Genomic DNA, 27,339 nt, shown 5'->3' on the forward strand with positions numbered 1-27,339 from the left:
GCTGAAACGCTGAAAGGTTTCTAGTTATAGGAAGATGAATTTGGGCTGTGGAAACCCCTAACGTGTTGCTTTTCCTTTTATTCTCTGGAAATGGTTTGTCTTGAGGATAACATCTGCATCTGTCAAATAACATTCATTGTTATGTGTCGTATTTCTATTCATGTGGTAGGGGACTTGGACTGACATAAAAGAGTCCAAGGATCCAGTTCCCGAGTTACTGAGTCTGCAGGAAAATTTCAGTAATGCTTGTAAAGACTCAAAATTTCAGAGTCTCGGGGTCCCCTGTGCTTGGTTTTTGCAAGGATTTTGTACAATATTTTCATCCTTAAACTTTTTTAATACAGAAAAATTTCCAAATTATGTAAAAGAATTAGGTAAAATTATTGAAACTCTCAGGGACCCAGAGTCTTAGGTTTGAGTTATAAAAGCCTGGGCCCCACGCCCATGAGTTTCGGTAAGAGCAGGTGGGGCCCCAGTATTCTCAGCAGTTCTGCTCCTGAGCTCGAGCTTCCTCCCCATAATTAGGGGCTGGATGGAGGAAGAGAGATTCCATCTATAGGCTGTACTCACCAGAGCTTAGTCTCTGCAACAGGTAGGGGCAGGATGAGAAAGGATGACATTCTGTTCTTCCTGCAAAGTAGCCCTCGGATGTAGAACTAGGGAGGGAGGGAGCCCTGTGTCCTTGGGCTGCAGCAGTCTGGAGGAGAGTCATCTCATTGAAGTGGGGGGAAAGGAGTGGGTGGGGAAAGGCTCTTCCCTTCACATACCATAGACTCTTGCAGTTCTCACCGAGGTTTTGTAGATGTAAGGTAAGGGAGTTAGAGAACGCGAGGTTCAGAAAAAGAACGAGACTGGCACTTTACAGAACAGATCACCTTTAATGAGGCGAGAAGGGGCAGCAGTCAGATTAGCGAGCTGCTGCACTAACCTAAGAAAAGAGTAAGTATATTTAGGCACGTATGTGAAAAGTTACTGTCTTAAGGGGATCTGTTCTTCTCCAAGGTTGTTCGGAGTAGTTATCTCTTAAATGGCTGGGGCAAGGACTTTTGGAGATGGGCCAGAAGCTGGACCAGCTGGGAGCTGGGCATAATCAACCTTAATATCCATTTTTCTTCTGGTGAGAGTGTTCTTTGTTTTGCATGGAACGGTGGGGAGGGCCTGGAGGGGAGTTTTAACTCCAGGCTATTTTGAGCTGTGTGACTTTCCTTCAGTAGGTTTTCTTGAACAACTGTTTCTTCATTTGTTGTATGCTCTTAGAGCCATTTCCAGAGACTTAAACAAATCAAAATAATTTTCATTAGTTTCACTGGAGAGCTTTTTGTGGAGCTCCTTGTACTGTGAGGCCAGAAGTGGAACTCTAAACTGGGCCTGAGAAATTTTTTTTTATAAAGAGAAACTTACCCCTCATCAATTATTTGGTTACCCTAAATACAGTTCAGCCAAGAAAGGCAGATTAAATATTCGACTCCTTTTTTAACATTGTCTCAAAACAGACCAAATTAGAAAGCTGAAACTGCTGCCTATCCATTCTTCATCTTTTTCAAGACAACTCAAAATTATATGACCTCATTTGTGTTACTAGACTGAACTATTCTTAGCTGAATCTTCACAGTAAGAAGAAGCCAAGAGGCATCATGTGGACTGTTTTTCTGAAATTTTTTTCCTCAAATATACGTTGCTTTGCAGAGTGACTTCTGTGGGCTAACTTAAAAATTTATAAATCTTGCCACTTCTTCCTTAGCCTACCTTCAGAACTGTCTTCCTGAGAAAACCCCATTTCCAGTGGTCAGTAGGGGGCTTGAGGTTGCACAAGGCTTAGCTTTAAATCACTCATTTTATCTGAAGACTCAGAGAAGGTCTAACTCTTTCAAAACAAATTCAACTACTTTGCTTACTTAGTAAAGCAACTCCCACATTAAAGTCCTGATAGTTAATACAAAGTTACCTTTTGAATTGTGACATATTTTGAGTGAGAAAATAATTGTTATCTGAACACTGGCCTTTGCTTCTCTTTTCAAAGAGAGAAAAAATTATTGTAGGCTGAAACTTGTTTCATCTTTGTTATGCCAATCCCTCAAATTTGGATAATCACAAAATGAATATAGAGAAGTATAGCCTACGGAGCACATTACAGTTTTTAAGGTGCTTCATATCCACTATTTTGATTGGTTCTCTGGCCAACTCTATAGATAGAGGGGATTGTCTCCGTTTTATGGTTTAGGAAACTGAAGCTCAGAATACAGGGCTGATGCTAGGCCATTTGGGGACCTTTGGGTGAGTTAGAGAAAGGGACCCTTCAAGACACTTTACAAACTATTTGCTAAAAACTTATTTCAATGGATAAACAAATCTATGGTGATTACCATTTGAGCAACACCCCTGAGTTGGCCCACCACCTGCGCAATAGTACCTGCTGGTCTTGCTGGCGAGGTTAAGTAATTTTTCAGACATCCAAGGCCGGCAAGTGAAGGGGGTTGGGCTTAGAACCCGAGTCCTTGCTCTTCAGTCCACTGTGTTCTGATGCCTCTCTGGTTCCCTCTCTTTATGCACAGACGACAATCTTAATCAGACAGGAAGGATGAGGCCGTGTAGAAAAGAACTGACTGATGGCAAGGAGCCCTCCCGAAGCCTTTGCTTCAGCCTCTCCATGTTCTGAGAGAGGAGGAGCCAGGTAACTGTTGCTAACTGCCGTTTTCCTGCCATGTGGGCTGCAGGCATCAGGAGACTCAAGGCCTAACAGCCAGGAGGCTCCAGGATCAGTTGGAGATCCACTTTATGTACTTAAGTAGGCTTCCCTGGTGGCTCAGATGGTAAAGAATCTGCCTGCTATGTGAGAGACCTGGGTTCAATCCCTGGGTTGAGAAGATCCCCTGGAGAAGGGAAAGGCTACCCACTCCAGTATTCTGGCCTGGAGAATTCCATGGACTGTACAGTCCAAGGGGTCGCGGAGTCGGACTGAGCAACTTTCACTTCAGACAAGAGGACCTGAGCCTTGGCCTGTTAGACTGGTGTCCTGGAGCTTTGAGTTCCTAAGAAACTAGATTCTGATTTCTTTTGTTCTTTTCTACTTTCTTTGTGATCTCTACTAGGGATAGGCCACTTTGAGTCACCTTGGTTTTCTGAGCATACCTTCCAGTGACACTCGGCTCAGTTTGACCTGTGTGTAGAGAGTCAGTGAAAGCATCTTTCGACATTCTCTGCCCATGCTCTCCTCCTTGTAGAACAATCTTTTGTTTTTCCATTGGTCCTGACATCTGGGGTAACAGACTCTGTTCTTCATTGATTTTGGATAACAGAGTGCTTCCTTTGGAGTCAGGATTTCATTCATGGTGGCAATGACTTTTAAAATATCAGTTTATTCACACACACCTAAAGGAGTTGTTTGCTGAATTAAGGACAGACATGCATCTGGCTTTTAGATAGAAATGTTCAGAGGTTCTTTGGAATCTAGAAGAATTAGGGGAAAAAAATGTGTAAATTTTCAACTGCCATAACGTACAAAGGTATGAAATTCATTTGCTCTCCTGTTTATACATTTAATTAAAAATATTAAGTACTTATTATATGTTAGAGAATCAACCCCTATATTATCTTGACAGAGAAAGGGAATGTTCTAGAGACTTGGAGAGTCCTTCTCAGGAATAAAGCTAGAAATTTTACTGGATCAAATGGTAAAGTTGTTTTTGACCACTAGGTGGCGATATCACCTTATGAAAATGATACTCTTCTGCGGACTGGAGGCCTCCGGTTATTTCTGAGACCGTGTGTATACAAAGAGACTTCTTTGTGAATATATGGAGGGAAAGCCATATTTTATCGTTTACATAGCGATCTGATTGAAACGTTCAAGGGGACTGGCAACTCCAGGAGGGATGGGACTGTGTCTGTTGTCATGCTTATAGCCTAGCTTATAGTTCATGTATTGGGCACTCAATAAATAAATAAAGCTTTTGAACCATTTAGATTGTCATTGGAAGAACCATTTCAAGAGTGTGGAAAATCCTGGAACATGCACAGGGGCCTAGGATTTGGAGAAGTTGGGGGCTATTGGTGATCCTGATGGATTATCAATTGAGCAGAGACTCAGCTAGGCAGCATTGGGAAGGTAGAAACATCAAAAGTGATCTGAGGCTCTTCTAATTGCTTTGTGTTTCCTAAATTTCTCTTGATGAGGAAAAGAATTTATCCCTTTATAATCTAGGGGGTTGTAAGCCAACAAATTTGAATTTTTTCCTTCTGTATTGCTTCTAATGATGGCTCTGTCTTGGAAAGGATCTCCAAAAATAATGTCCTCTTCTCTGCCTGTCATTCAGTGGTAAATTGTTTATTCTGTAATTTATTTATTGTTCATTCGTTCAGTCCACAAATAGTCACTGAACAACTCTGATGTACAGAGCGCTCATCTAGACTGTGCGACCATCTCTGACCTTTTCCTATCGTGGCTCCTTTGAGTTCAGTTAATCACAATCCTACCAGCCGTAGCATCCACATCCGTGCTCCTCTCTGTTTCTTCTGCTCTCACCCTAGCCCTGGCCTCCATCTTCTTTCATGTGGGTCATTGCATCCGTCCCTAATCTTTACCCCTCGCATCTATTTTTCCCATCTGTCCAGTGTGCAGATATGGTTATGTTACTCCTTTGCTGAAAACTCTCCCTTGCCCTCAGGGTCAAACCCAGCCTCTTTTGCCTTACAAAATAGGCTGTGACCCAGCTACGCCCTACTTGTCTCCCTCCATCCCAATTCCCCCTGACTGGTCTGGCTTGCGGCATGCAGGCTTCTTTCTAGGTGTAGCATGATGGTTTGGAAGTCGTAGCACAAGGGCTCTGTAGTGGAGGCATGAAGGCTTCTCTAGCTGTGGAGCATGGACTTATTTGCCCTGTGGCATGTGGGATCTTAGTTCCCTGACCAGGGATAGAACCAGCGTCCCCTGGATTGGAAGGCAGATTCCTAACCACTGGACCACCAGGGAATTCCCTCCCCCTGACTGTCACCTTGTTCTATGTGCTCTAGCCATGGTTTTTCTTTTTGGTTCTTGTAATAAGCCCTGTTCTCTCTTACCTTCAGACTTTTTCTCCCCCCATACTTTTCCTTCAACCTATAAAATTCTTTCCTTCCTCCTTCTGCCTGGCGACTTTCTACTCCTTCTTCAGATCTCAGCTTCTGTTGTTCTTTGGGGGAGCTTTTTCTGATCACTGTCATGGTGAGGTCCCACTCTTTCTCTTTTCCTCTCATAGCCTCTGTGAGGTTCACAGCCTGTCCATTGTCACCCTCCACGGCCAGATGATCAGTCCCGAGACTGGCATCTGTCTTCACCACGTGTCTTTAGTACCTGATTGTGCCTGGCACATTGTAAGTGCTCAGTAATATATGCTGAATGAATGAATGAGTAAAAAGAACATGGTGACATATCTCCTTCCTTTTGGGGGTCCATATAATGCAGCAGTGTGAGCTGAGAGGTGCAAAGAAGGAGCTATAGTGGTAAGAAGGAAGGGGTACCTTGGGCGCTGCCATCTGAGGCTGAGTCTTGGTAAATGGAGATGTTTGTGGAGGTGGCCTTTGAGTGGAGGAAAGTGAGAAAAGTTTGGAGGGTAGGCAAGGGGAGTAGTGTTCCCATCTGGCAAGAGTGGGAAGTAGGACTGGAGATAGCCTGTGCCCAGACAGTTCAGCCTGGAGAGAGTGGACTCTAGCTGATGGCCCTGATGGCTTTTGAACAGAGGAGCAATAAGACTAAATTAGGGCTTTAGATTCTAACATTTTAAAATTCTAAAGTTTAGAAATGGTTAATATAATGGCAGTGAAACATAAATTGTAGAGAGACCAGTGAGACCTATTAGGAGGCTGTTATAGAAGTCAAGATGCAAGGTGACCAGGGCCTGGATCATGTAGGTGGCAATAAGAAGGGAGACAAAGGGATGCTGTGCAGAAGAAGGATTAAGAAGAAGCTGGAAAGTGGAAAGAAAAGAATGAGGGAGAGGGAAGAGTCAAAGAATTTTCAGTCTGATTCAGTGAGGGGCTGTCATTATTAGAAAGTGTGAAGTTAAAAGCAAGAACCAGTTTAAGGAGAAAGAAAGGAATTTGTCCATCAGACCTTTACAATGGAGTTCTTGCCATCCATGCTTTTCACTTACAGAAATTTTGTGCGGGGCCAAAAAATAAAACACAAGTGGGAGGGAGTGACAGTGAGAATATACGCAGCTGGTGGGGGCTATTGTGGCTCTGCACTCAGAAAAATACTTCTCAGAGGGAGTGCGAGATGGGGAAAGTGAATTTGCCTTCCCCTTTTGATTTACAATACCATGTGCATTTTATGGATGACTAAGGGCTTATTCGAGGGTAATTTTGACTATTCATAGTCTATGCTTTATATGCTGATTAGATTTGAATTCTCTGGCAAAATTTGGCTCTTTAAAATGTGTGCCAGACACTAGGCTGAGCAGTAGCAGCTACTAAGAAGACCTATCTCAGTCACTGCATTACAGAATAGTTGGGTAGAAAGATGCAAAAGCAGACACTTAGGGCCACAGTCCAGGTGAGCCATTGAAAGAAGGGGGTGGGTGCAAAGAGGAAGGGAAATTGCTGGTTAGAGAGAGCAGAGGTGGCCCAGGGCCCTGGTGTTGGAGAGAGATCAGGGTGTCATCATTAGAACAGGTAGCTGAGAGTGAAATAGGAGTGGATGAGAGCTCAGAGCAGGAGACTATTGAGGAAGGAGGGAGACTGAAGGGCATAGCTGGGTAGCATAGTCTCCCTTGGAGTCAGGAAAAGTCATAAAATAGAGGAATTTTCAGAGAAGTGAGAGGAGAGCTAAGGCAAGGGGATGAGGACTGAGATGAGGCAAGTGATATTCACAGTAAGGAAGTCAATGGTGACCTCTGAGCGAACAGTTTCAATAAGTGGTAGAAGCAGAAAAAGCGGTCCAAGAGTGAATGGTAAGAATCTGGAAGCAAAAGGAATACATGCCGCTGCTATTAAAGCTCCAGTGAAACCAACCTACATATATCCCCTAGTTCCCTAGGAAATTCCTCTGGAGAATGATTGGGATCCCTGGATGCCATGACCTCTGTCCCGGTATGACCAGTTACTGTCCACTGCAGACACATCGCCATCACAATACACTGATTCCGAAAAAGGCTTTGGTCTACATAAACTTTATATTCAAGCTTGAGTGTAATCCAGCTGAGCCACAGATCTCGGCTGTGGTTGCTGCATTTTGCACTAAACATATCCATATTATTTTCTTCCATAAGTAGAATCCACATTCCCACATGACTGCAAATGTGAACTTGCTAATAGCTTCCCTGGAGTTTACTTCTTGCAATTACCTCATCAGAATTTAGACAAGGCACCATATAACAATTTATTCCAGGATAAATTCCAGAGAGCTCTGGGTGTTTTTTTTTTTTTTAGTTAATGGCTCCTTGTCCTACTTAGATTGTTCTTTTCAAGAGATTTAAATAATAAGAAAAAAAACTCTCTTTTTTTATGTACCCATATAGTTACCATTTCTGGTGTTCTCTTCATTCCTTTTGTAGATCAAGACTTCCATATGGTGGTGTTGTTCTCCTTCCTTAAGACTTTAGCATCTCTCTTGTAGTACAGGTTTGTGGTTAAATTCAATCAGCTTTTGTAAGTCTGAGAAAATCTTTTTTTTTCACCTTCATTGTAAAAAGAAATTTTTGCTGGGTAAAGAATTCTAGGTTGACAGTTGTTTTTCTTTAAAGTTGTTGCTTCATTGTCTTCTGGCACCTATTTCTAAGTCCAGTATTGTGCCTGTCTTTGTTCCTCTGTATATAATGCGTGTGTATGTGTTTTTTCTGGCTGCTTTCGAGATTTTTCTCTTTGTCAGTGGTTTTAAAACAACTTGCTTATGACGTGCTTTGACATAGGTTTCTTCATGTTTCTTCTGCTTGCGGTTCACTGAGCTTCTTGGGTTTGTGGCTTTATGCGTGTATGTGTGTGTGCTCAGTCACTCATTCATGTCCTACTTTTAGCGACCCCACCAGGCCCCTCGTCCATGGGATTTTCTAGGCAAGGATCCTGGAGTGGGTTGCCATGTCCTTCTCCAGGGGATCTTCCTGACCCAGGGATTGACTCCACATCTCCTGCATTGGCAGCTGGACTCTTCACCACTGTACCACTTGGGAAACCCATGTGCATTTACAGTTTTCAACAAATTTGGGAAATTTCCAGCCATTATTGCTTCAAATATAACTTTTATCTCCTACTGCTGGAAGTTGTCCTGCAGTTCACTGATGTTCTTTTTTTTTTCTCTTTGTGTTTCATTTTGAATGGCTTCTATGACTATGCCTTCAAGCTCACTAATCTTTTTCTTTTTTCTACATTAATCCACTGTTAATCTCATCATATATATATATTAACCCCAGATATATTTTTTACCTTTAGATATTTGGTCTTTTTTTTTGCATCTTCCATAACTCTACTTAACATGCTCTGAAAGTGTTTCTTGAACATAAAAATATACAGTTGTTATAACTATTTTAATGTGCTGTCTACTAATTCTATAATCTGTGTCATTTCTGGACTGGTTTCTATTGATTTTTCTCATTATGGGTCACATTTTCCTTTTTCTTTGCATTCCTAGTAACTTTTATTGGATACTAGACACTGAATTTTGCCTTGTTGAATGTTGGATATTTTTGTATTCTTATAAGTATTCTTGAGTTTGTTCTGGGATGCAGTTATATTACTTAGGAAGTTTTTGATCTCTTTGGCTCTTGCTTTTAAGTTCTCTTAGATGAGAACAGAGCATCATTTAGTTTAGGGCTAATAATTCCCCACAACTGAGGTAAAACCCTTCTGAGTATCTACCCAATGCCCCCAGGAATTAGAAGGTTTTTCCAGTCTGGCTGATGAGACTAAGAACTGGCCCTGGTCCTGTGAGAGCCTGGGAAAGATTATTAACTCTAATCCTTTTGGGTGGTTCTTTCCCCAGCCTCAGGGTACTTTCCTAATGTCTATGAGCTCATCAGCACTTAGCTGAAGATTTGAAAGGAGATCTCTGAAGCTCTCTGTGCAGCTGTTTCCTCTCTGATGCTCTGTCCTGTGAACTCTAGCTGCCTTGGTCTCCTGACCTCCTCAGCACAGGGTCTGAAGTTGATCTCTCCAGGCAGCTGGGGCAATCAAGGGGCTCACCGTGTTGGTTGTGTTTCTCGGGGATCGCCATCCTTTGTTGCTTGATGTCCAAGGTCTTGAAAACTGTTGTTTCATGTATTTTGTCTCATCTTTCAGTTGTTTCAGGTGAGAGGGAAAATCCACTCCCCAAACTGGATCCAATCCCAAGATGTTACTCTGTCTTGGTGGGAGGCAGAAGTTTTTATTGTTTAAGTTTGCAAAACTTTTTGAGGGCCTCTGGAGCCCATGGCTGTGCTAAGCCAAGCTGCTTATCCTCAGGTCAGGAAAAGGGGTGCTTCTTGAAGAGGCTGAAAGGGATTCCAACAGAACCACAAGGAAACTGAGGCATTCTAGGAGAGACAGGGGACTCTGCTTTTCTGTCAAGTCCTTGGCTCTTTTTATTGCACTGAACTCACTATTTTTCATTCCTTTGGCAGTGAAGGTTTTGTTCTCTTCTATTTTGAAACAATATCTCTCAACTTAGTTGAAATCCTGAAGCTTTTTTTTTTTAAAACTTGGTTCCTACTTAGACCCTGTTTGTGTATTTGGGTCACCAAAGGCTTCTATACCTGAGGCAAATTAAAATTTCTCAGTGGTATTTACAGCAACCAGCACCTGCTCCCATAGAAAACCATTGTGTTTTACCTTGAAGATGAATTACAGACATGCTTTTAAAAGATAAATCCTGCATTTCAAGGGTGAAAAAATACCACTTAACAAAACATTCCAGCTGGTTAAATTTAGAAGAAGAAAAAACCTGACCCAAGAATATTCTCTGGCTTTGAGCCCAGGGTATTTTTCCTTTTGGAGTGAATTTGGTACAGTTTCATTCATGTGGAGCTGTTGCCTCCCGGCATTTTATTCTGGGATGGAAGGTCAACAGCAATTGTCTTGTTGCTGAATCCAATGGACACTTCTCAGTTACTAACCTCCTTGACCTCTCAACAGTGTTTGAGATTGTTGACTATTATCTTTTCTTAATACACTGCCTGGCTTACCTTTTCCCTGTCTAGCCTTTCTTCCTCTGCCTGTCTTTTCAGTTGATATTCTTCTCAGTTCTTTTCTGAACCCTCTTCTCACAATAAACATTCTCTTTGGGCTCTTTTATCCATACCATGGCTTCATTGGGAATTCCTAAATCTATATTTTCAGCCTAAGTTATTTTCTCCTGAATTTATATCCAGTGTATTCAACCGTTCACTTGGCATCTTTGCTTGGACAGCAAGTCGGTAACTTGACCTTAGCAGGCTCAGAGTTGCTCTCATGTTCTCCATCTCTGTAAATTGTACTTCTGAACCAAGCTAATTTCTCAGGTCAGAATTTCTCTTCTCTTACCTTTCAATCAACCACCAAGTCCTGTTGATTCTGCCTTTTTCCATCCATCACTTTATGACAAATAGAAGGGGAAAAAGTGAAAGCAGGGACAGATTTTATTTTTTTAGGCTCCAAAATTACTGTGGACAGTGACTGCAGCCTTGAAATTAAAAGACACTTGCTCCTTGGAAGGAAAGCTATGACAAACCTAGATAGCATATTAAAAAAGCAGAGATATCACTTTGCTGACAAAGGTCCATATAGTCAAAGCTATGGTTTTTCCAGTAGTCATGTATGGATGTGAGAGTTGGCCCATAAAGAAGGCTGAGCACCAAAGAATTGATGCTTTTGGACTGTGGTGTTGGAGAAGACTCTTGAGAGTCCCTTGGACTGCAAGGAGATCAAACCAGTCAATCCTAAAGGAAATCAATCCTGAATATTCATTGGAAGGACTGATGCTGAAGCTGAAACTCCAATACTTTGGCCATCTGATGGGAAGAACTGACTCATTGGAAAAGACCCTGATGCTGGGAAAGACTGAAGGCAGGAGGAGAAGGGGATGATAGAGGATGAGATGGTTGGATGGCAGTACCAACTCGGTGGACATGAGTTTGAGCAAACTCTGAGAGTTGGTGATGGACAGGGAAGCCTGGTATGCTATAGTCCATGATGTCGCAAAGAGTCAGACACAACTGAGCAACTGAACTGAACTGAACTGAAAGAAAATCAGTCCTGAATGTTCATTGGAAGGACTGATGCTGAAGTTCCAATACTTCAGCCCACATGAAGTGAAGAGCTGACATTGGAAAAGACCCTGATGCTGGGAAAGACTGAAAGCAAAAGAAGAGGGTGGCAGAGGATGAGATGGTTAGATAGCATAACTGATTCAATGGACATAAATTTGAGCAAACTCCAGGAGACAGTGGAGGACAGAAGTCTGGCATGCTGCACTCTGTGGGGTCACAAAGAGTAGGACGTGACTTAGCGACTGAACAACAACAATAAGCCCTACTGTTACTGCACTAGTTTTTTTTTTTAAAGCTGGGTCACTGGAAAAGACTTTGCCTAATAACACTTCTGATTCCAACCCTCATGCCACCCCTCCATCTTCCCAATCCACTTTTGACACTCTAGCCAGAATGATTTTTCTAAAGCACAAAACCTGTTGGGACCTTACTTAAAATCTTTCAGTGCCTGTCCTACATTTAGGAGCCTGAGCTCCTTTTAATAATACCTGAAGCCCTGTAAGATGTTTATCTTCTTGTGTATTACTTCCTTCATCACACGCCAAGTTCCCTGCTATATATCCATTGCTCTGTTCCTCAAATTCGTGAGCTTCTCTCACTTTCTGGTCCTTGAGTGTTTTGCTGTCTTTACCTGTAACCCTTCCTTCATCTCCTTAGCTTGGCTAAATCGTCCTTTGGGTCTCACTTTCTTTGAGAAGTCTTCTCTGACTTGCTTTCTCATCCTGGTTTGTCCAGCTGCCCAGGCTACGTGAGATATTAATCCGTGTTTCTTCACGTTACCCTGTTTCCTCTGTTGTAACACTCATCCAGTCTTCCATCAGATTTTAAACTCCATCTTGTTCACTTCTGTATGCTCAGTGATCAGCATAAGGCTTGACACAACACAGGTGCTTATTAGCTTAGCAAACATTTGTTGAATTGATTCTTAATGTGTCAGAAGCCATGGGGGTCTTAGACCTACTAGTTTGCAGCCTCATCACTCTGAGCAGGAAGATTACTGTGAATGATGACATTCTATAATGGTTCTTTGGCTGGACTCTTATTCTTCCACTGTTTATTTACTACCCTAGCAACCTGATTCATTTAACAACTCTGAAACTTAGTTGTCTCATCTATAAATACAAAGGCTTGAACTTCCTGAAGGCAAATGGTGGGATGATCTTTTTTCTTTTTTTGGTTACTAGTATTTATATATTCGGAGAAGGCAATGGCACCCCACTCCAGTGCTCTTGCCTAGAAAATCCCATGGATGGAGGAGCCTGGTAGGCTGCAGTCTATGGGGTCGCTACAAGTCGGACTCGACTGAGTGACTTCACTTTCACTTTTCACTTTCATGCACTGGAGAAGGAAATGGCAACCCACTCCAGTGTTCTTGCCTGGAGAATCCCAGGGACGGGGAGCCTGGTGGGCTGCCGTCTATGGGGTCGCACAGAGTCGGACACGACTGACGAGACTCAGCAGCAGCAGCATTTATATATTAGTCAATTATACTTTCTCTCCTGTGCAATGATTATTCATATTCTTTGATACATTTTTTTCTTACTGATTTGTGAGACTACTTCGTACCTATATACATATTTGCCATATATTTTGTAAATATCTTAAATTCATTAAAAATTATTTATTTATTTGCTGTGTTGGGTCTTAGTTGTGGCACACAGGATCTTCGTTGCTGCACATGGGCTTATTCTCTGGTGGCCCCGTGGCATCTGGAATCTTAGTTCCCAGACCAGGGATCGAACCCGAGTTCCCTGCGTTGGAATGTGGGTTCTTAACCACTGGACTACCAGGGAAGTCCTAAACTCAGTTTTTAATTTTAAAATTTGAACTTTTTATGGCCATAGAAAAACTTTTTTTTTTTTTTTAATCTTTTTCAATCATTAAAAGCTTTAAAATCCATTCTTAGCTTACCTGCTATGCAAAAGCAGGTTGGCTGGCCAGATCTGGCCCGTAGGCATAGTTTGCCAACCCCTGCACTAATATGTCAGAGAAGGTAATGGCACCCCACTCCAGTACTCTTGCCTGGAGAATCCCATGGACGGAAGAGCCTGGTGGGCTGCAGTCCATGGAGTTGCTAGGAGTCGGACATGACTGAGTGACTTCACTTTCACTTTTCACTTTCCTACATTGGAGAATGAAATGGCAACCCACTCCAGTGTTCTTGCCTGGAGAATCCCAGGGACGGGGAGCCTGGTGGGCTGCCGTCTATGGGGTCACACAGAGTCGGACACGACTGAAGTGACTTAGCAGCAGCAGCACTAATATGTTCATTACATTTGAGCCATCTTTGTGTTCCTAGAATAAATACCATTTGAATGAATCATGAATTTACTGCTGGATTTGATTTGCTATTATTTTATTTAGGATTTCTGTGTCTATATTTATAAGTCAGATTGGCCTAGCAGAGATTTAAAACTAGTTATAGGACATAGATGTATTTCATTTGACTTACATAATATTTTGAAAAGATTTGAATTGTCAATATTAAAAAATTGGGAAATATATTAAAAATTAGAGATTTCTGATTTTTAAAAAAGGAATGTGGCAAAACTGGGAGGATGTGGGCCTAGCTTTGTCACATTTTTAATAGATCTTCTTTTTCTATGTTTTCTATTTTATTAATTTCTACTCTCGTTTTTGTCTTTGGCCTTTGGTCTGTAGTTTGCTGCTGCTAACCTTATCTGGTTTTTGTCTTTGCTTAGCCTCATATCTAGGGCTGACAAATCTTCCAGCATTTCTTATAGTTCTGAAAAAGTTTTAAACTACAGAGGCATTATCTGTTTCTTGAAGGTCTGACAGAATTGGTCTCTAAAGCTGTCTGTCGTTTAGTCACGTCCGACTCTTTTGTGCCCCCGTGACTGTAGCCTGCTGGGCTTCTCTGTCCATGGATACTAGAGTGGGTTGCCATTTCCATCTAAGTCTTCTATAATTTTGTCAGGTAGATTTTTTATTCCCTTTTGTATTTTATCTATGGTTAGTGATCTATTAAAAATGTCAAACTCTTGTATCAATTTTAACAATTAATACTTTCTAGAAAAGCATCAGCCTCCCCCCACCCTAGATTTTCACATTTACAAATAAGGTTGCAATGGTTTTCTCTCATAATTTAAAGAATTACTTTTGTATCTTGGCTCTCTCTCTCTTTCCTAAACTTGCTTCTTTATAGCTTTCTTTGTTTTGCCAGAATTCTGTTCTTTGAAAAGAACCAGGCCATGGTTTTATTGTTGAAGTCTATTTTCTAAAGATGAGTTTCAACTTTAAGCTTATTATTTTCTTTTAGAATTTCATCTGCATTAGCTGTTCCACTTTTAACTTTTTAAAATGTCTTTAAAGAATTTCGAAAATTGTTCTTATTTTCTAAATCAAATCATGTTTTCCCTGAACTTTTACTCTATTCTATTGATCTGTCTTCTTTCTATATTGTTTTAAGACTATTTAACATCTGGCAGTCTTTGTCCCCTTTATTATTATTTTTCAAAATTGCTTTGAATATCAGGTCAGATGATATCTTAAAGGCACTAGGTTTCTTTGATAGCTAATGTGAAAATGCACCCAAATAAATCTCTCTAGTCCCTTCCATCCAAACACTAGAAGTCATTACTCTTCTAGAAACAGAGTCGGTCTTAAGAAAATATCTATAATCAATCTTTGTATGTGGATGTGGTGTATATGTATAGGACATTTAAGTGGGTTTTGTGTGTGTGTGTGTGTAGCATGTGGCTATGCACCTATGTATGTCCAGAGATGTGTTTATATATATGTGTGAGGTGTGTATGTGGTGTGTTGATTCGTGTGTGGGGTGTGTGTATCTATATGGTACATTTGTATATCTGGTGTATTTGTGAATGTACATCAGAAGTGTTGTGGTAGGTGTGTGTGCAGCTGTGTGTGTGCAGTGTTTACACTGTGTGTGTAGTTTGTCTACGTATGTGTGGAGTGTGTGTAAGTATAAGAGGGATACTGAGACCCATGGCCAGGGGGAGCTAGAGTGTTCAGGGCACGTCCCAAAGCCAGGCCTGGTTCTCACACTCCCTTGCCTTTTTGGAGAAAGCAGGGCCATAAACAGCGACCCTTTCTGGATGTCCCCTGTCGCTGGCAGTGTGGGTTAAAGGGCCAGTGTCTCTTGCAGTGCCGCTGCCCAGGCTCCGCTCACTTCTGTCCTCCCCCTTCCTGAGAAAAGAGCAACTTCCCCTTTAAGAGAAGGAAGCTTCATTGCTCTACTAAAGAAAGGGATCTAACGTTTGGTGGTGAGGGTGGTGGAGGTGGTGCCACCACAGGAGTTAGATGAGTATCGGAGTGGCACTGGGGTCTCCCAGCTGAACAGGTTAGCTGCTGACGCGGCAGAAGGAGTCATGAGGGAACCTGCGAGGCAGCGGGACCTTGACCCCAGTGGGGGTGAAGGGCCCCGTGTGGGCCTCAGTCTTTTCTCCCCTAGGCCACATACGGATAATGTAAGTCTGCCCAGCCCTCCTGCTGGCTGTACCATAGTACCCCTAAGATATCACCTGGTCTGATATCCAAAACAATCTGGAGAAATAATAATAGAGGGGCTAGGACTTACTGGGCTTTCCAGGTGGTGCTAGTGGTAAAGAACCCACCTGCCAATGCAGGAGACATGAGATGTGGGTTGATCCAGGGTCGGGAAGATCCCCTGGAGGAGGGCATGGCAACCCACTCTAGTATTCTTGCCTGGAGAATCCCCACGGATAGAAGAGCCTGGTGGGCTACAGTCCGTAGGGTCTCGTAGAGTTGGACACAACTGAAGCGACTTAGCACGCATGCATGCATGCAGGACTTAACAGATGTTAAATAGTCCTAAAATAATGTAGAAAGAAGACAAACCAGTCAATGGACCAGAATAGAATGTGCATCTGCCGGTTGCTCACAGCTTCCTGAGTTCAAGGTGGTCTTCCCTAGTGCAAGTGATCCCTGGCAGAGCTTTGAAGGGGCCACTGTCACCTGGGCTCGTCACTTTTCCCTTCATGGACTTCCCTTTCCCCAGGCTCTGGAATACCATACTTTCTAATTGCTACTGGGGTGAACCCCTCTCTCGGGGGCATCCTCAGGCGTGTCATGCTCCCATCTTGCTTCCACAGGTCTTCAGCACTTTCAGCCTCAGTGTCCTGTCTGCATTCTATGGCTTGAGCCTAAACTTGCCTATTTTCCCTGGCTGCATGGAGTGGCAGAGCCAGGATACCTCCCTGGCCAGGAAGGATGCCTGGACTCAGGCTTCCCCAGCCAGGAGAAGGATCAGGTCCACTCAAGTCCAGGGTGCAGGTAAGTCTGTCTACTGTTGGGCTGGGGCCAGGGAAGCAGGCTTGTCCCTGCTATGGGCAGTGCTCAACAAGTGGGTGTGGAGAAAGAGGAGAAAGGGCTTTACCATGTGCCAGGATTCAAACGATCTGCGGGCCGTTACGTGAGTCATTTGCAGTTGACCACTAGTTTGTAGATTTCTGGGCTCTTCTCCAGTTTCTCCTCCCTGCTGGTGGCCAGTTGGCCCTGTGGCCTCTAGTTTCCTTGCCTGCCTCAAGAAGGCAGGTCTGTGACCTTCACTTGCCATTGGCCATGGGTCAGGCATGGAGGCCAAGGAAGAACAGAAGGAGGGTGGTCCTTGGGGCAGACAGGCCTGGGCTCAACTTTCAGCTCTGCCAGCCCTGGACAAGTCACCTGTTCTCTCTGTGTGAGATTCAGATTTATCCCTGGTGAATTGGAGCTAAAAGTTCCTAGAGTTACTGGTAAAGATTAACTGAGAAGATGGCTGTAAATTGCACAGCTCAGCCACTGGCACTAGGTCCTCAATACAAAAAGCTTTATTCTCCACTTTCTCTCTTGCATCCCCCCATCTTGTCTTGAGTGGCTCAATGAGTCACAAATATCCATTTGGCAACTTCCAACACTCCCCATTTTTAGATTTACATAAGACCAGCAGCTTTCTCTCCCTCAGCAGCAACAGTCAGAGGGTTGCAGAGCAGATGTCTTGGTGTGAAACTGCTCCCAGAGGCATCCCATGAATGTTTGCTGACAAAAGAGCACAGGGGCTGTCCCTCCTTCCAGCTCTGCTTCCTCCCACCACTCAGGAGATTGGAAGGGCTTCCCTGGTGGCTCAGACAGTGAAGTGTCTGCCTACAATGCAGGAGACCCGGGTTCGATCCCTGGGTCAGGAAGATCCCCTGGAGAAGGAAATGGCAACCCACTCCAGTATTCTTGCCTGGAAAATCCCATGGACGGAGGAGCTTGGTTGGCTACTTACTGTCCATGGGGTCGCAAAGAGTTGGACACGACTGAGCGACTTCACTTCACTATCACTATCCCTCCACGTGGGCTTCGCAGTGGTAAAGAATCCGCCTGCCAATGCAGGAGGCGGGGGTTCGATCCCTAAGTCAGGAAGATTCCCTAGAGTAGAAAATGGCAACTCACTCCAGTATTCTGGCCTGGAAAAATCTCACAGACAGAGGAGCCTGGCAGGCTAGTTCTTGGCGTCCCGAAGAGTCGGATACTGCTGAGCACATCCACACCCCTCCACGCACTATACTGTGCTTTTCTTCCTCTCAGGTGCTGGGGGCCTGTCCCCCTGTCCCCTGGCACCAGGCTGCAGATGGTGGGCCATGAGGCTGGCTGGAGGAAGCTGCTCTGGTCTGGACCTGTGTGCCAGGCTGCTCCCACCCAACAGAAGGCTCAAGAAAGAGATGGAGGGGCCGGGGTCAGGGAAGGGGCCTGCAGCCTGGCTGCTGCTGGTGGCGGTGGTGGTGGGGGTCAGGGGTCCAAGCATGCAGAACATTTTCCCAACTCCCACTGCATTGGGCCAGGAGGTGCTCCTCTGTCCTTGCTTAGGGAGGGTGATTACTGGTCTGAACTTCAAAGCATGTTGAATCTGGCTAATTGCTGGCCTGAGGGTGCCAGGCGTGGGCAAGTCAGGAGTCCCAGGCCCGGCATAGAGCTGGTACTTGCAGCCCAGCCCGGGGCCTAGAGCCCCGATCCCCGGTAGGGTCGCCCGTCCACGGCTCCACCGGAGGATCGCGGTCCCTGGCCTGTCCCGGCCGCCGTGCTGCTGTTGCAGAGGGCCCGCGGTCGCCTCCTTCCCCCCTGCCCGCGGCGGCTCGGTCAGGTGGAAATCTCCCCATTCAAACCCGCGCGGGCCAATCAGAACCCGGCGCGCCGCCGGTTCAAACATGCGCTGCAGCCGGCCTCCCGCCTGGCGGCGGAGACACTGGCGCGGGGGCGGGTGAACCTGCTGCCTCGGTTACTGGGAGCAACACAGACGCCTCGAGTTACAGGCGCCCTCGCCCTGGCCCGGCCGGAGCGGAGCCGCGGCCATGGAGCGCTCCCTGCACCGCGTCTCCCTCGGGAGCCGGCGCGCCCAGCCGGGCTTGTCCTTCTATCTCACCACCTTTGGTAAGTGCGCCGCCCGGGGTGGCTTCGCTCTGCCTGCATGCCCAGAGAGGGCAGCTCCCTCGGGGGTAGGTGAGGCCGGGAGCACCTGACTCCCGTGGTCATCCAGGAGGGGCTCAGGGCACAGGCTCAGGCCGAGCAAGCCTCTGGACACCACCTGCTGCTTGGCCATTGGTGTCAAGTGTAGTTGCTGCTGGCTCTCTTGGCTGGAATAATCATGCCCAGTTAATACTTGAGAGATTCGGTCTGCCACTGCTGAGTTTCCCATTAGCAAGCTGCTCAGGGTTAAATCAAGGTCTTGTTACTACATCTTGAGATCTGGATCCTCTTTCCTTTGGCTCAAGGACATGACAGGTGCCAGGTCAGCCCAGGGGGCCTTGGCTTCCTGTGGGCTCACCTTGGGCGTGGCAGTGTGGTGGCTCCCGTGGACACCTGACCCTCAGCAGGGGTGGAAGGATTCTCTCCTCCAGGAGTTACCTGGCTCTCTGAAGGTTCACAGGGCTGCCCTGGGGACTGGAGGTAGAAAGAAGTGGGCAGTAGGCACCTGCTTCCAAACCCCTAGACAGCACAGCTGAGTTCCCCCAGTAACAGTGGGGCAGCAACCTTCCCAATGGTCTGGGCAAAGCCGGCCTCCCGAGTCCCCAGAATGAGGATAATTAGCCCTGGCCTAGGATGCGGCCCTTCGCAGCCCTTGTCTCCTCACTGGTTCTGCAACTCTGTGGGGAGGGAGTTATATCTCCTTCCTGAAGACTTGAGATATAGAGACGAAGGTCTCCCAATGAGCCAGTTGGTGCCTAAGCGCAAGCCTTTTGAGACGCCATGTCTAGAACATTAAAAAAAAAAAAAAACACTTCAAAACAGATTTTTTTAACACCAAAAACATTTTGTATTGGGATATAGCTGATTAACAATGTTGTGGGAGTTTCAAGTGAACAGTGAGGGGATTCAGCCATACATGTACATGTACAAAACAACTTTTATACAATTTTCTTTATGAAGGATGAAGTAGTTATTGCAACGTAAGTGGACTTTGCCCACATTTCAAAGACAGAGCACCGAAGGAGTTACACCCTCCCTGGGGTTCTGGCTCTCCTATTCAGAGGCTTACCTCTATCAGTACACTTGGTTGTTCACAACCTGCCTCTTCTCTGGGGGCAGGAGTGACGGAAAAGCAGTGGCTTGGCCCCTAGAAATGACCTGTGATCTGGCATCTTGGAATTCACGGGTCCAGTTGGTAGAGGGTAACAATAAGAGGAATTAACTTGCCACCGTTTGTTGCATGTTTATCTTTCGCCATGCCACATGCCAAGTGATTTCCCTGTGTCATCTCATTTAAGCCTCCCAACTGTTAGAGGCAATTCTCGTGAACCCCATGGGGATGTGGGGCTGTACCAGACAGGGAGGCTTCTGGGATGATCTGAGTTGGTAGGGCTGGGGTGGCCAGGAAAGAGTGGCAGAGCGGTGTGGTGGCAGAGGCCTTGGTACCTTAGCTGTGTCCTGATTAAAAAGTAAAAAATATGTTTCACGGTAAGATGTATTAATTGTTGAACACAGTGAGAAGAAGAAAGTGAAAATCCCCTGTAATCTGACTCCCCAGAGAAAGCCATTGTTAACATGGTTTATATCCTTCCAGACTTATTTCTGTGTGTGTGTGCCTGCCTGACTTTAACAAAATTGAGATCCTATTGTATGTACAGCTTTGTAACTCATTTCATTTCCTCACTAGTGTGGTGGGACTATTTCCTTGTATCAGCCTGTATTCCTCTGTTGAAGTAATCTCCTTGCCAGATCTGGGAAACTGGGGAGAGTCCAGCCCAGCAGGGCGTGGACGCCCTGCCCAGCCACACCTCCGGGCTGGGTTGGGTGGGTATCAGGGAAGGTTGCTGTGTGAACCTGCGACTGTGCCCTGAGTGTGCAGCAGGCGGGCAGGAGCCTGGTGGGGTGGGGAGCCTCTTGCTCCGTGTGTGTAGCCTCCTCTCAACTCTCTCCGAGGACAGACACTGGAAGAGTTTCCTCTGGTTTCCTGCATTAACTCCGTTTCCTTGACAAAATCAGCCCTCTTGCAGGCTGCTGGTTTTCTTTGTGCACTGATGACCTTTGCTTGTCTGCTTGTGAATGAGGAGTCTTATCAGAGGTTATCAAACGTGGCCAATAATTAAAAGCACCTGGAGAGCCTATTAAATATACAGATTCCTGGGGACTTCCCTGGTGGTCCAGTGGCTAAGATTTCATGCTCCCATTGTGCCAGCCCCAGGTGCGATCGCTGGTCAGGGAACTAGATCTCACGTACTGCAATGAAAAAAACAAACAAAAATATCTCACAGGCTGCAACAAAGATCCTGAATGCTGCAATTAATACCTGGTGCAGCCAAATAAATAAATAGTGAAAAACAAAAGCAAAAAAACCTACAGATTCCTAGAATCTTCTCCTGAAGATCCTGGTTTAACAGGTTTGGTGTAGAGTCAAGAAGTCATAGAAGTAGTATTTTGATAATCAGCCGAGTTTGGAAGCTATAGATTCAGAGTCAGTTTTGATAGCCACCGTGGACTCCCTTAAAATGAAGGTCTTTGCTAAGCTTTCCTCAATTTCCTGGCTTTTCCCCAGCTTGGCAGGTAGCTCCTGGCCTTCAGCTGTGGGCTTTGCCAGGGTGGAACCAGATGAAGCTACTGCCTAGCTGGTAGTTTTCCTGAGCACAAACAGTTAAAGGGAGGTAAATTTCCAGAATTCCTTTCAGGGAGAATGCTGTATGGAATATGTTGTGGTTTATGCATTTGTGTGTGTGTGTTTGTGTGCATGAGTACAAACCTTTGTCTCCCACTAAGGGCACCTTCAAGTAATGTTAATCGGCCATACTTTACGTTGCCTGTGGGAGATGGCCTGGCTTCAGGGGAGAGGAGTAAGTAAGCTAGAGTTTGAACCTAACAACTCCAGAGGGATTTTTGCCTATGAGAAATGGTATAATTTGAAGAAGCCATTACTGGTGCACATAAGTTTTTTTTCCTTCAGGATTATATATTTTAATTTTATTAGTATATTTGCTGGCTTAAAAAAAATAGCTTTATTGAGATATAATTCACATATGTACAATTCATTCATTTAAAGTATACAATTAAGTGGTTTTCAGCATATTCACAGAGTTGTGTAACCATCACCACAGTCAATTTCAGACCATTTTTATCACTTCAGAAAGAAACACTATACCTGTTAGTTTGAAAGTGAAAGTTACTCAGTTGTGACCAACTCTTTGTGATCCCATGGACTGTAGTCTGCCAGGCTCCTCTGTCCATGGAATTCTCCAGGCCAGAATACTGGAGTGGGTAGCCGTTCCCTTCTTCAGGGGATCTTCCCAACCCAGGGATGGAACCCAGGTCTCCCGCATTGTAGGTGGATTCTTTACTGTCTGAGCCACCAAGGAAGCCCTAATTTATTACTCCCCAGTTTCCAGTCCCCTCTGTCCCTCAACTCTAAGCAATCACTAATTTACTTTCTGTCTCTATAGATTTGCTTATTTGGGATATTTCATGTAAATGGAATCATGTAACGTGTGGTCTTTTGTGACTGGCTTCTTTCACTTAGCATACTGTTTCCAAGGTTCATCCATGTTGTAGCATGTATCAACACTTCACTGATTTTTTATGGCTGGTAATATTCCATTGTATGGATATACTACATTTTGTTTATGCACTCACTAATGGAGATTGCTTCTGTCTTTTGTCTATTATGAATACTGCTCTGCTACAAACATTCATACACAATTTTTTGTGTGGACAAATATTTTCAATTCTCTTGCATATATACCTTGGAGTAGAATTACTAGAAGGGACGAGAAGGCCTTCTTCAGTGAATAATGTTTAATAATAGAAGAAAACACCAAAAGGGGAAAGATTAGAGATCTCTTCAGGAAAATTGGAAACATCAAGGGAGCTTTCTGCCCCAAAATGGTCACAATAAAGGATAAAGGATAAAAAAGGCACCTAGTAGGTTCTGAAGAGATTAAGAAGAGATGGAAAGAATACATGGAAGAACTGTATAAAAAAAGATCTTAATGAACCAGATTACTACAATGGTGTGGTTAGTCACCTAGAGCCAGACATTCTAGAGTGTGAAGTCAAGTGGACCTTAAGAAGCAGCCGTTAATAAAGCTAGTAAAGATAGTGCTAAGTCGTGTGAGACTCTTGCAATCCCATGGACTGTAGCTTGCCAGGTTCCTCTGTCCTTGGGTTTCTCCAGGCAAGAATACTTGAGTGGGTTGCCATTTCCTTCTCCAGGGGAACTTCCCATAAATCTAGTGGTTGCGGTGAAATTCCAGCAGAACTATTTATGTCCCTAAAGGGCATAAATAAAGGTTTTGCATTCATTATGTCAGCAAATCTGGAAGAAGACCCAGCAGTGGCCACAGTACTGGAAAAGGTCAATCCAATTCCCAAGAAGGGTGGTACCAAAGAATGTTCTAACCAGCAGACAATTGTACTCATCTCCCGTGCTAAGGTCATGCTTAAAATCTTGCATGCTAGGCTTCAACTGTATGCAAACCAAGAGCTGTAGATGTCCAAGCTGAACTAGAGATCAAATTGCCAACATTCACTGGATTATGGGAAAAGCAAAGGAATTTCAGAAAAATATCTATCTCTGTTTCATCGACTACACTAAAGCCTTTGACCTTGTAGATCGTGACAAGCTGTGGAAAGCTCTTAGAGAGATGGGAATACCAGACCATCTTACCCGAGAAAACTGTATGCAGGTCAAGAAGCAGCAGTTGTCTGAAACCTTGTATGGAACAACTGATTGGTTCAAGATTGAGAAAGGAATATGACTAGAATGTCTGCCGTCACCCTGTTTATTTAACCGATATGCTGAGCTCATCATGAGAAATGCTGGGCTGGATGAGTTACAAGCTGGAATCAAGATAGGTGGGAGAAACATCAACAACCTCAGATATGTGGATGATACCACTCTAATGGCAGAAAGCGAAGAGGAACTAAAGAACCTCTTGATGAGGGTGAAGGAGGAGAGTGAAAGAGCTGCTTTAAGGCTAAATATTAAAAAAAACTAGGATCATGGCATCTAGCTCCATTACTTCATGGCAAAAAAAAAGGGGAAAAGGTGAAAACAATGACAGATTTCTTCTTCTTGGGCTCCAAAAGCACTGTGGATGATGACTGCAGCCATGAAATCAGAAGACGATTGCTTCTTGGCAGGAAAGCGATGACAAACCTAGACAGTGTGTTGAGAATCAGAGACATTACTCTGCCGACAAAGGCCCATATAGTCAAGGCTATGCTCTTCCCAGTGGTCACATATGGTTGTGAGAGCTGGACCATAAAGAAGGCAGAATGCCAAAGAATTGATGCCTTCGAACTGTGGTGCTGGAGAAGACTCCTGAGAGTCCCTTGGACAGCAAGGTGATCAAACAAGTCAATCAATCTTAAGGGAGATCAACTCTGAATATTCACTGGAAGGGCTGAAGCTGAAGCTCCAGTATTTTGGTCACCTAATGTGAACAGATGACTCATTGGAAAAGTCCTTGATGCTGGAAAAGATCGAGGGGAGGAGAAGAGGGTGTCAAAGGATGAGATGGCTGGACAGCATCACCAGTGCAATGAACATGAATTTGGGCAAACTCTGGGAGATGGTGAGGGACAGGGAGGCATGGTGTGCTGCAGTCCATGGGGTTGCAAAGAGTTGGACATGACTGGTTGACTGAACAACAACAACAGCAAGAATTGCTAGGTCAAATGGCAACTCTGTGTTTAACTGTTTGAGAAGCTATCAAACTCTCTTCCAGAGTGGTTGTACCATTTTACATTTCCATCGGCAAAGCTGAGGTTTTTGATTTCTCCACAATCTCACCAACACTTGTTACTGTCTGACTTTTTGGTTCTAGCCATCCTAGTAGATATGAAGTGGTATCTCATTAAGGTTTTGACTTGCATTTCTCTGATGACCAGTGCCATTGAGCATCTTTCTTATGCTTATGGGCTAATTATATATTTGCAAAAGTTTATTCAGATTATTTGCCCATTTAATTTAAAATTAACTTAAATAGCCAATTTCAGGACTGAAAGTGAAAGTCACTCAGTTGTGTCCAACTCTTTGTGACCCCATGGACTATACGGTCCTTGGAATTCTCCAGGCCAGAATACTGGAGTGCGTAGCCTTTCCCTTTTCCACGGGATCTTCCCAACACAGGGATCAAACCCAGGTCTCCCTCATTGCAGGCAAATTCTTTACCAGCTGAGCCACAAGGAAAGCCCATGAATACTGGAGTGGGTAGCCTATCCCTTCTCCAGTGGATCTTCCGGACCCAAGAATCCAACTGGGGTCTCCTGCATTGTAGGCGGATTCTTTACCAACTGAGCTATGAGGGAAGCCCTGATTCTAGGACTATTTGTTTTTTATTAAGTTGCAAGGGCTCAGTGGTAAAGAGTCTGCCTGCCAAACAGGAGATGTGGGTTCAATCTCTGGGTCAAAAAGATCCCCTAGAGAAGGAAATGGCAACTCACTCCAGTATTCTTGCCTAGAAAATCCCAGGGACAGAGGAGTCTGGCAGATTACAGTCTGTGGGGTCACAAAGAGTCAGACATGACTTGAATGATTTAAACTACTACCACCAAGAGTTCTTTGTACATGCTAGATACTAGTCCCTTATCATAGATGATTTACACAAGTTTTTTTTTTCAATCTGTGGGTTTTTTGACCCACTTTCTTGCTAGTTTTCTTTGAAGCACAAATGTTTTTCATTTAATGAAGTCCAGTTAATCCATTTTACATTTTGTTGCTTGTACTTTTGGTGTCAAATCTCAGCATCTACTGTCATATCCAAGATCACAGAGATTTAACTCTGTTATCTTCTAAAAGTCTTATAGTTTTGACTCTTAGATTTTGGTCTTTGAGTTTGAGTTTAAAAAGTATTTTTTAAAGAAGATTTTGAGTTAATTTTTGTATATGGTGTGAGGAAAGGATCCAGCTTAATTCGTGTGTATATGGTTTCCAGTTGTCTTGGGATCATTTGCTGAAAATGCCATTATATTGTCATTGGATGATCTTGGCACCTATGTTGAAAATTAATTGACCATACATACATGAGTTTCTTTTCAGACTTTTAATTCTTTTCTATTGATCTGTCTGTCTATTCATTGGAAGGATGCTGGGAAAGATTGAAGGCAAAAGGAGAAAGGAGCAACAGAGGATGAGATGGTTAGATAGCATCACTGACTCAATGGACATGAATTTGAGCAAACTCCAGGAGACAGTGAAGGACAGAGGAGCCTGGTGTGCTGTAGTCCATGGGGTTGCACGGTCCAACAAGATTTAGTGAGTGAACAACAAAATTCTTGTGCCAGTATCACACTATCTTGACTACTGTTGCTTTGTACTAAGTTTTGAAATTGGCAAGTGTGAATCTTTCAACTTTTTTCTTCTTTTTCAAGATTATTTGACTATCTTGGATTTCCTGAGTTTCTATGTGAATTTTAGGCACAATATTTTATATAGAAAATATAAACCCAAGTTCATAAAAAGGTTTGATAAATATCTAAAGAGTATCTTCTTGAAAGGATACCAACTTATTAGCTGGCCTGAGGCAACAGGTAATTAACCTACCTGGGATTTGGTCCAGGAGCTGAATGTGGTGAGTGGTCATGGAAGAGAACAGGTTGCCTTTCCTCCAGGGTGTCTGAGCCAGGAGCTGATAGGCAGTCTGGACGTGTTTTGAGGGCTGCAGGGAACTGTGAACGTTGGGTGACACAAGACACAGCCCACCTCTCTTTAGGACTATTATCCCCAAATGAACCTGCAGGATAAAAGCTGCGGGTAGTGGCTTTGCGTGTCAGCTCTGGAGGAAGTGACCGGAATCTTTGGTTCGCCAGAGGGACAAAGTGAGAAAGATGTGGTTCTGAAGGCAGAGTAGACTAAGGAATGTCATTAATTTACTGGGCATCTGCTTTGTTTTTCTGTTTGTTGTGCTAGTACCATGTTAGCCAGGACTTGTCCCTCTCCTTTCTCGGCCTCATATTAGAAGCTACAGAGATAAAAAGTCCATTTCCATAGTGAGAATGAAGCTTGGGAACAGATGCCAGGAGGATGATGTGTTGGGCAGTGAGAAGTCAGGCCCTGAACTGGAGGCCCGCAACATGGCCCTGCCAGCTGCCCCTGGCTCACCCTGCTGCCCTGAGCCCGCAGTAGTCCCTGGGCTTGGCTGGGAAACCCGTTAACCATGTCTCAGGAGCTTGTCATTTGCTGGTCAGGGTTCTCAGCCTTTATTGGCCTTCCTGTCAGCTGGAGACCATTTGCTTGGGAGCCTTCAGAAACTCAGAGTTTCTGGCCTGTCAACAGCCCTTTGTTCTCTTTCCCAATTCTGCTTTTTATGTTCTTTTTCTTTCTTTTTTTGCCATGCCACGCATGGCCTGTGGGATCTTAGTTCCCTGACCAGGGGTCAAACCCTTGCCCCCTGCAGTGGAAGCACAGAACCTTAACCTCTAGACCACCAGGGAAGCCCTCTATGTTCTTTTTTTTTAAACAAAACAAAATGAAACTCTTTATTATGAAACATAGCACACAGACAGAAAGTGTCTCTCCAAATGATGTGCGGTTCAGTGGTTTATCATGAAGCAAACATGATTGCCAGAATCCAGAAGCCTTATATTTGATGTATAGTTTTTTTTTCCTTTATCATTCAGTTCAAAATATTTTCTAATTTTCAAGTAATTTCTTGTTGAATTCATTGGTTATTTGGAAGTGTATTTCTTAATTTCTATGTAT

At 44.2% G+C, this 27,339-nt stretch overlaps 1 protein-coding gene across 6 annotated transcripts in view; it reads left to right on the forward strand.

Moving 5' to 3' along the window:
* The first annotated feature begins 796 nt into the window (after positions 1-796).
* Positions 797-27,339, forward strand: part of RGS3 (regulator of G protein signaling 3) — a 155,004-nt gene continuing 128,461 nt past the window's right edge. For 3 of the 6 annotated variants that reach the window (XM_061426561.1, XM_061426566.1, XM_061426563.1), the window contains exons 1-2: positions 797-939; positions 16,286-16,466. In XM_061426561.1, coding sequence (XP_061282545.1) covers positions 16,364-16,466 — 103 coding nt within the window. In that variant the 5' untranslated portion in view covers positions 797-939; positions 16,286-16,363. Of the gene's footprint in view, positions 940-16,285; positions 16,467-18,415; positions 18,582-27,339 lie in introns of those variants that run through there. The other 3 variants (XM_061426568.1, XM_061426562.1, XM_061426564.1) reach the window with 3 other exon arrangements.

Source organism: Bos javanicus, chromosome 8, assembly GCF_032452875.1.
Source record: "Bos javanicus breed banteng chromosome 8, ARS-OSU_banteng_1.0, whole genome shotgun sequence".
In the NCBI taxonomy this organism is placed as follows: domain Eukaryota; kingdom Metazoa; phylum Chordata; class Mammalia; order Artiodactyla; family Bovidae; genus Bos; species Bos javanicus.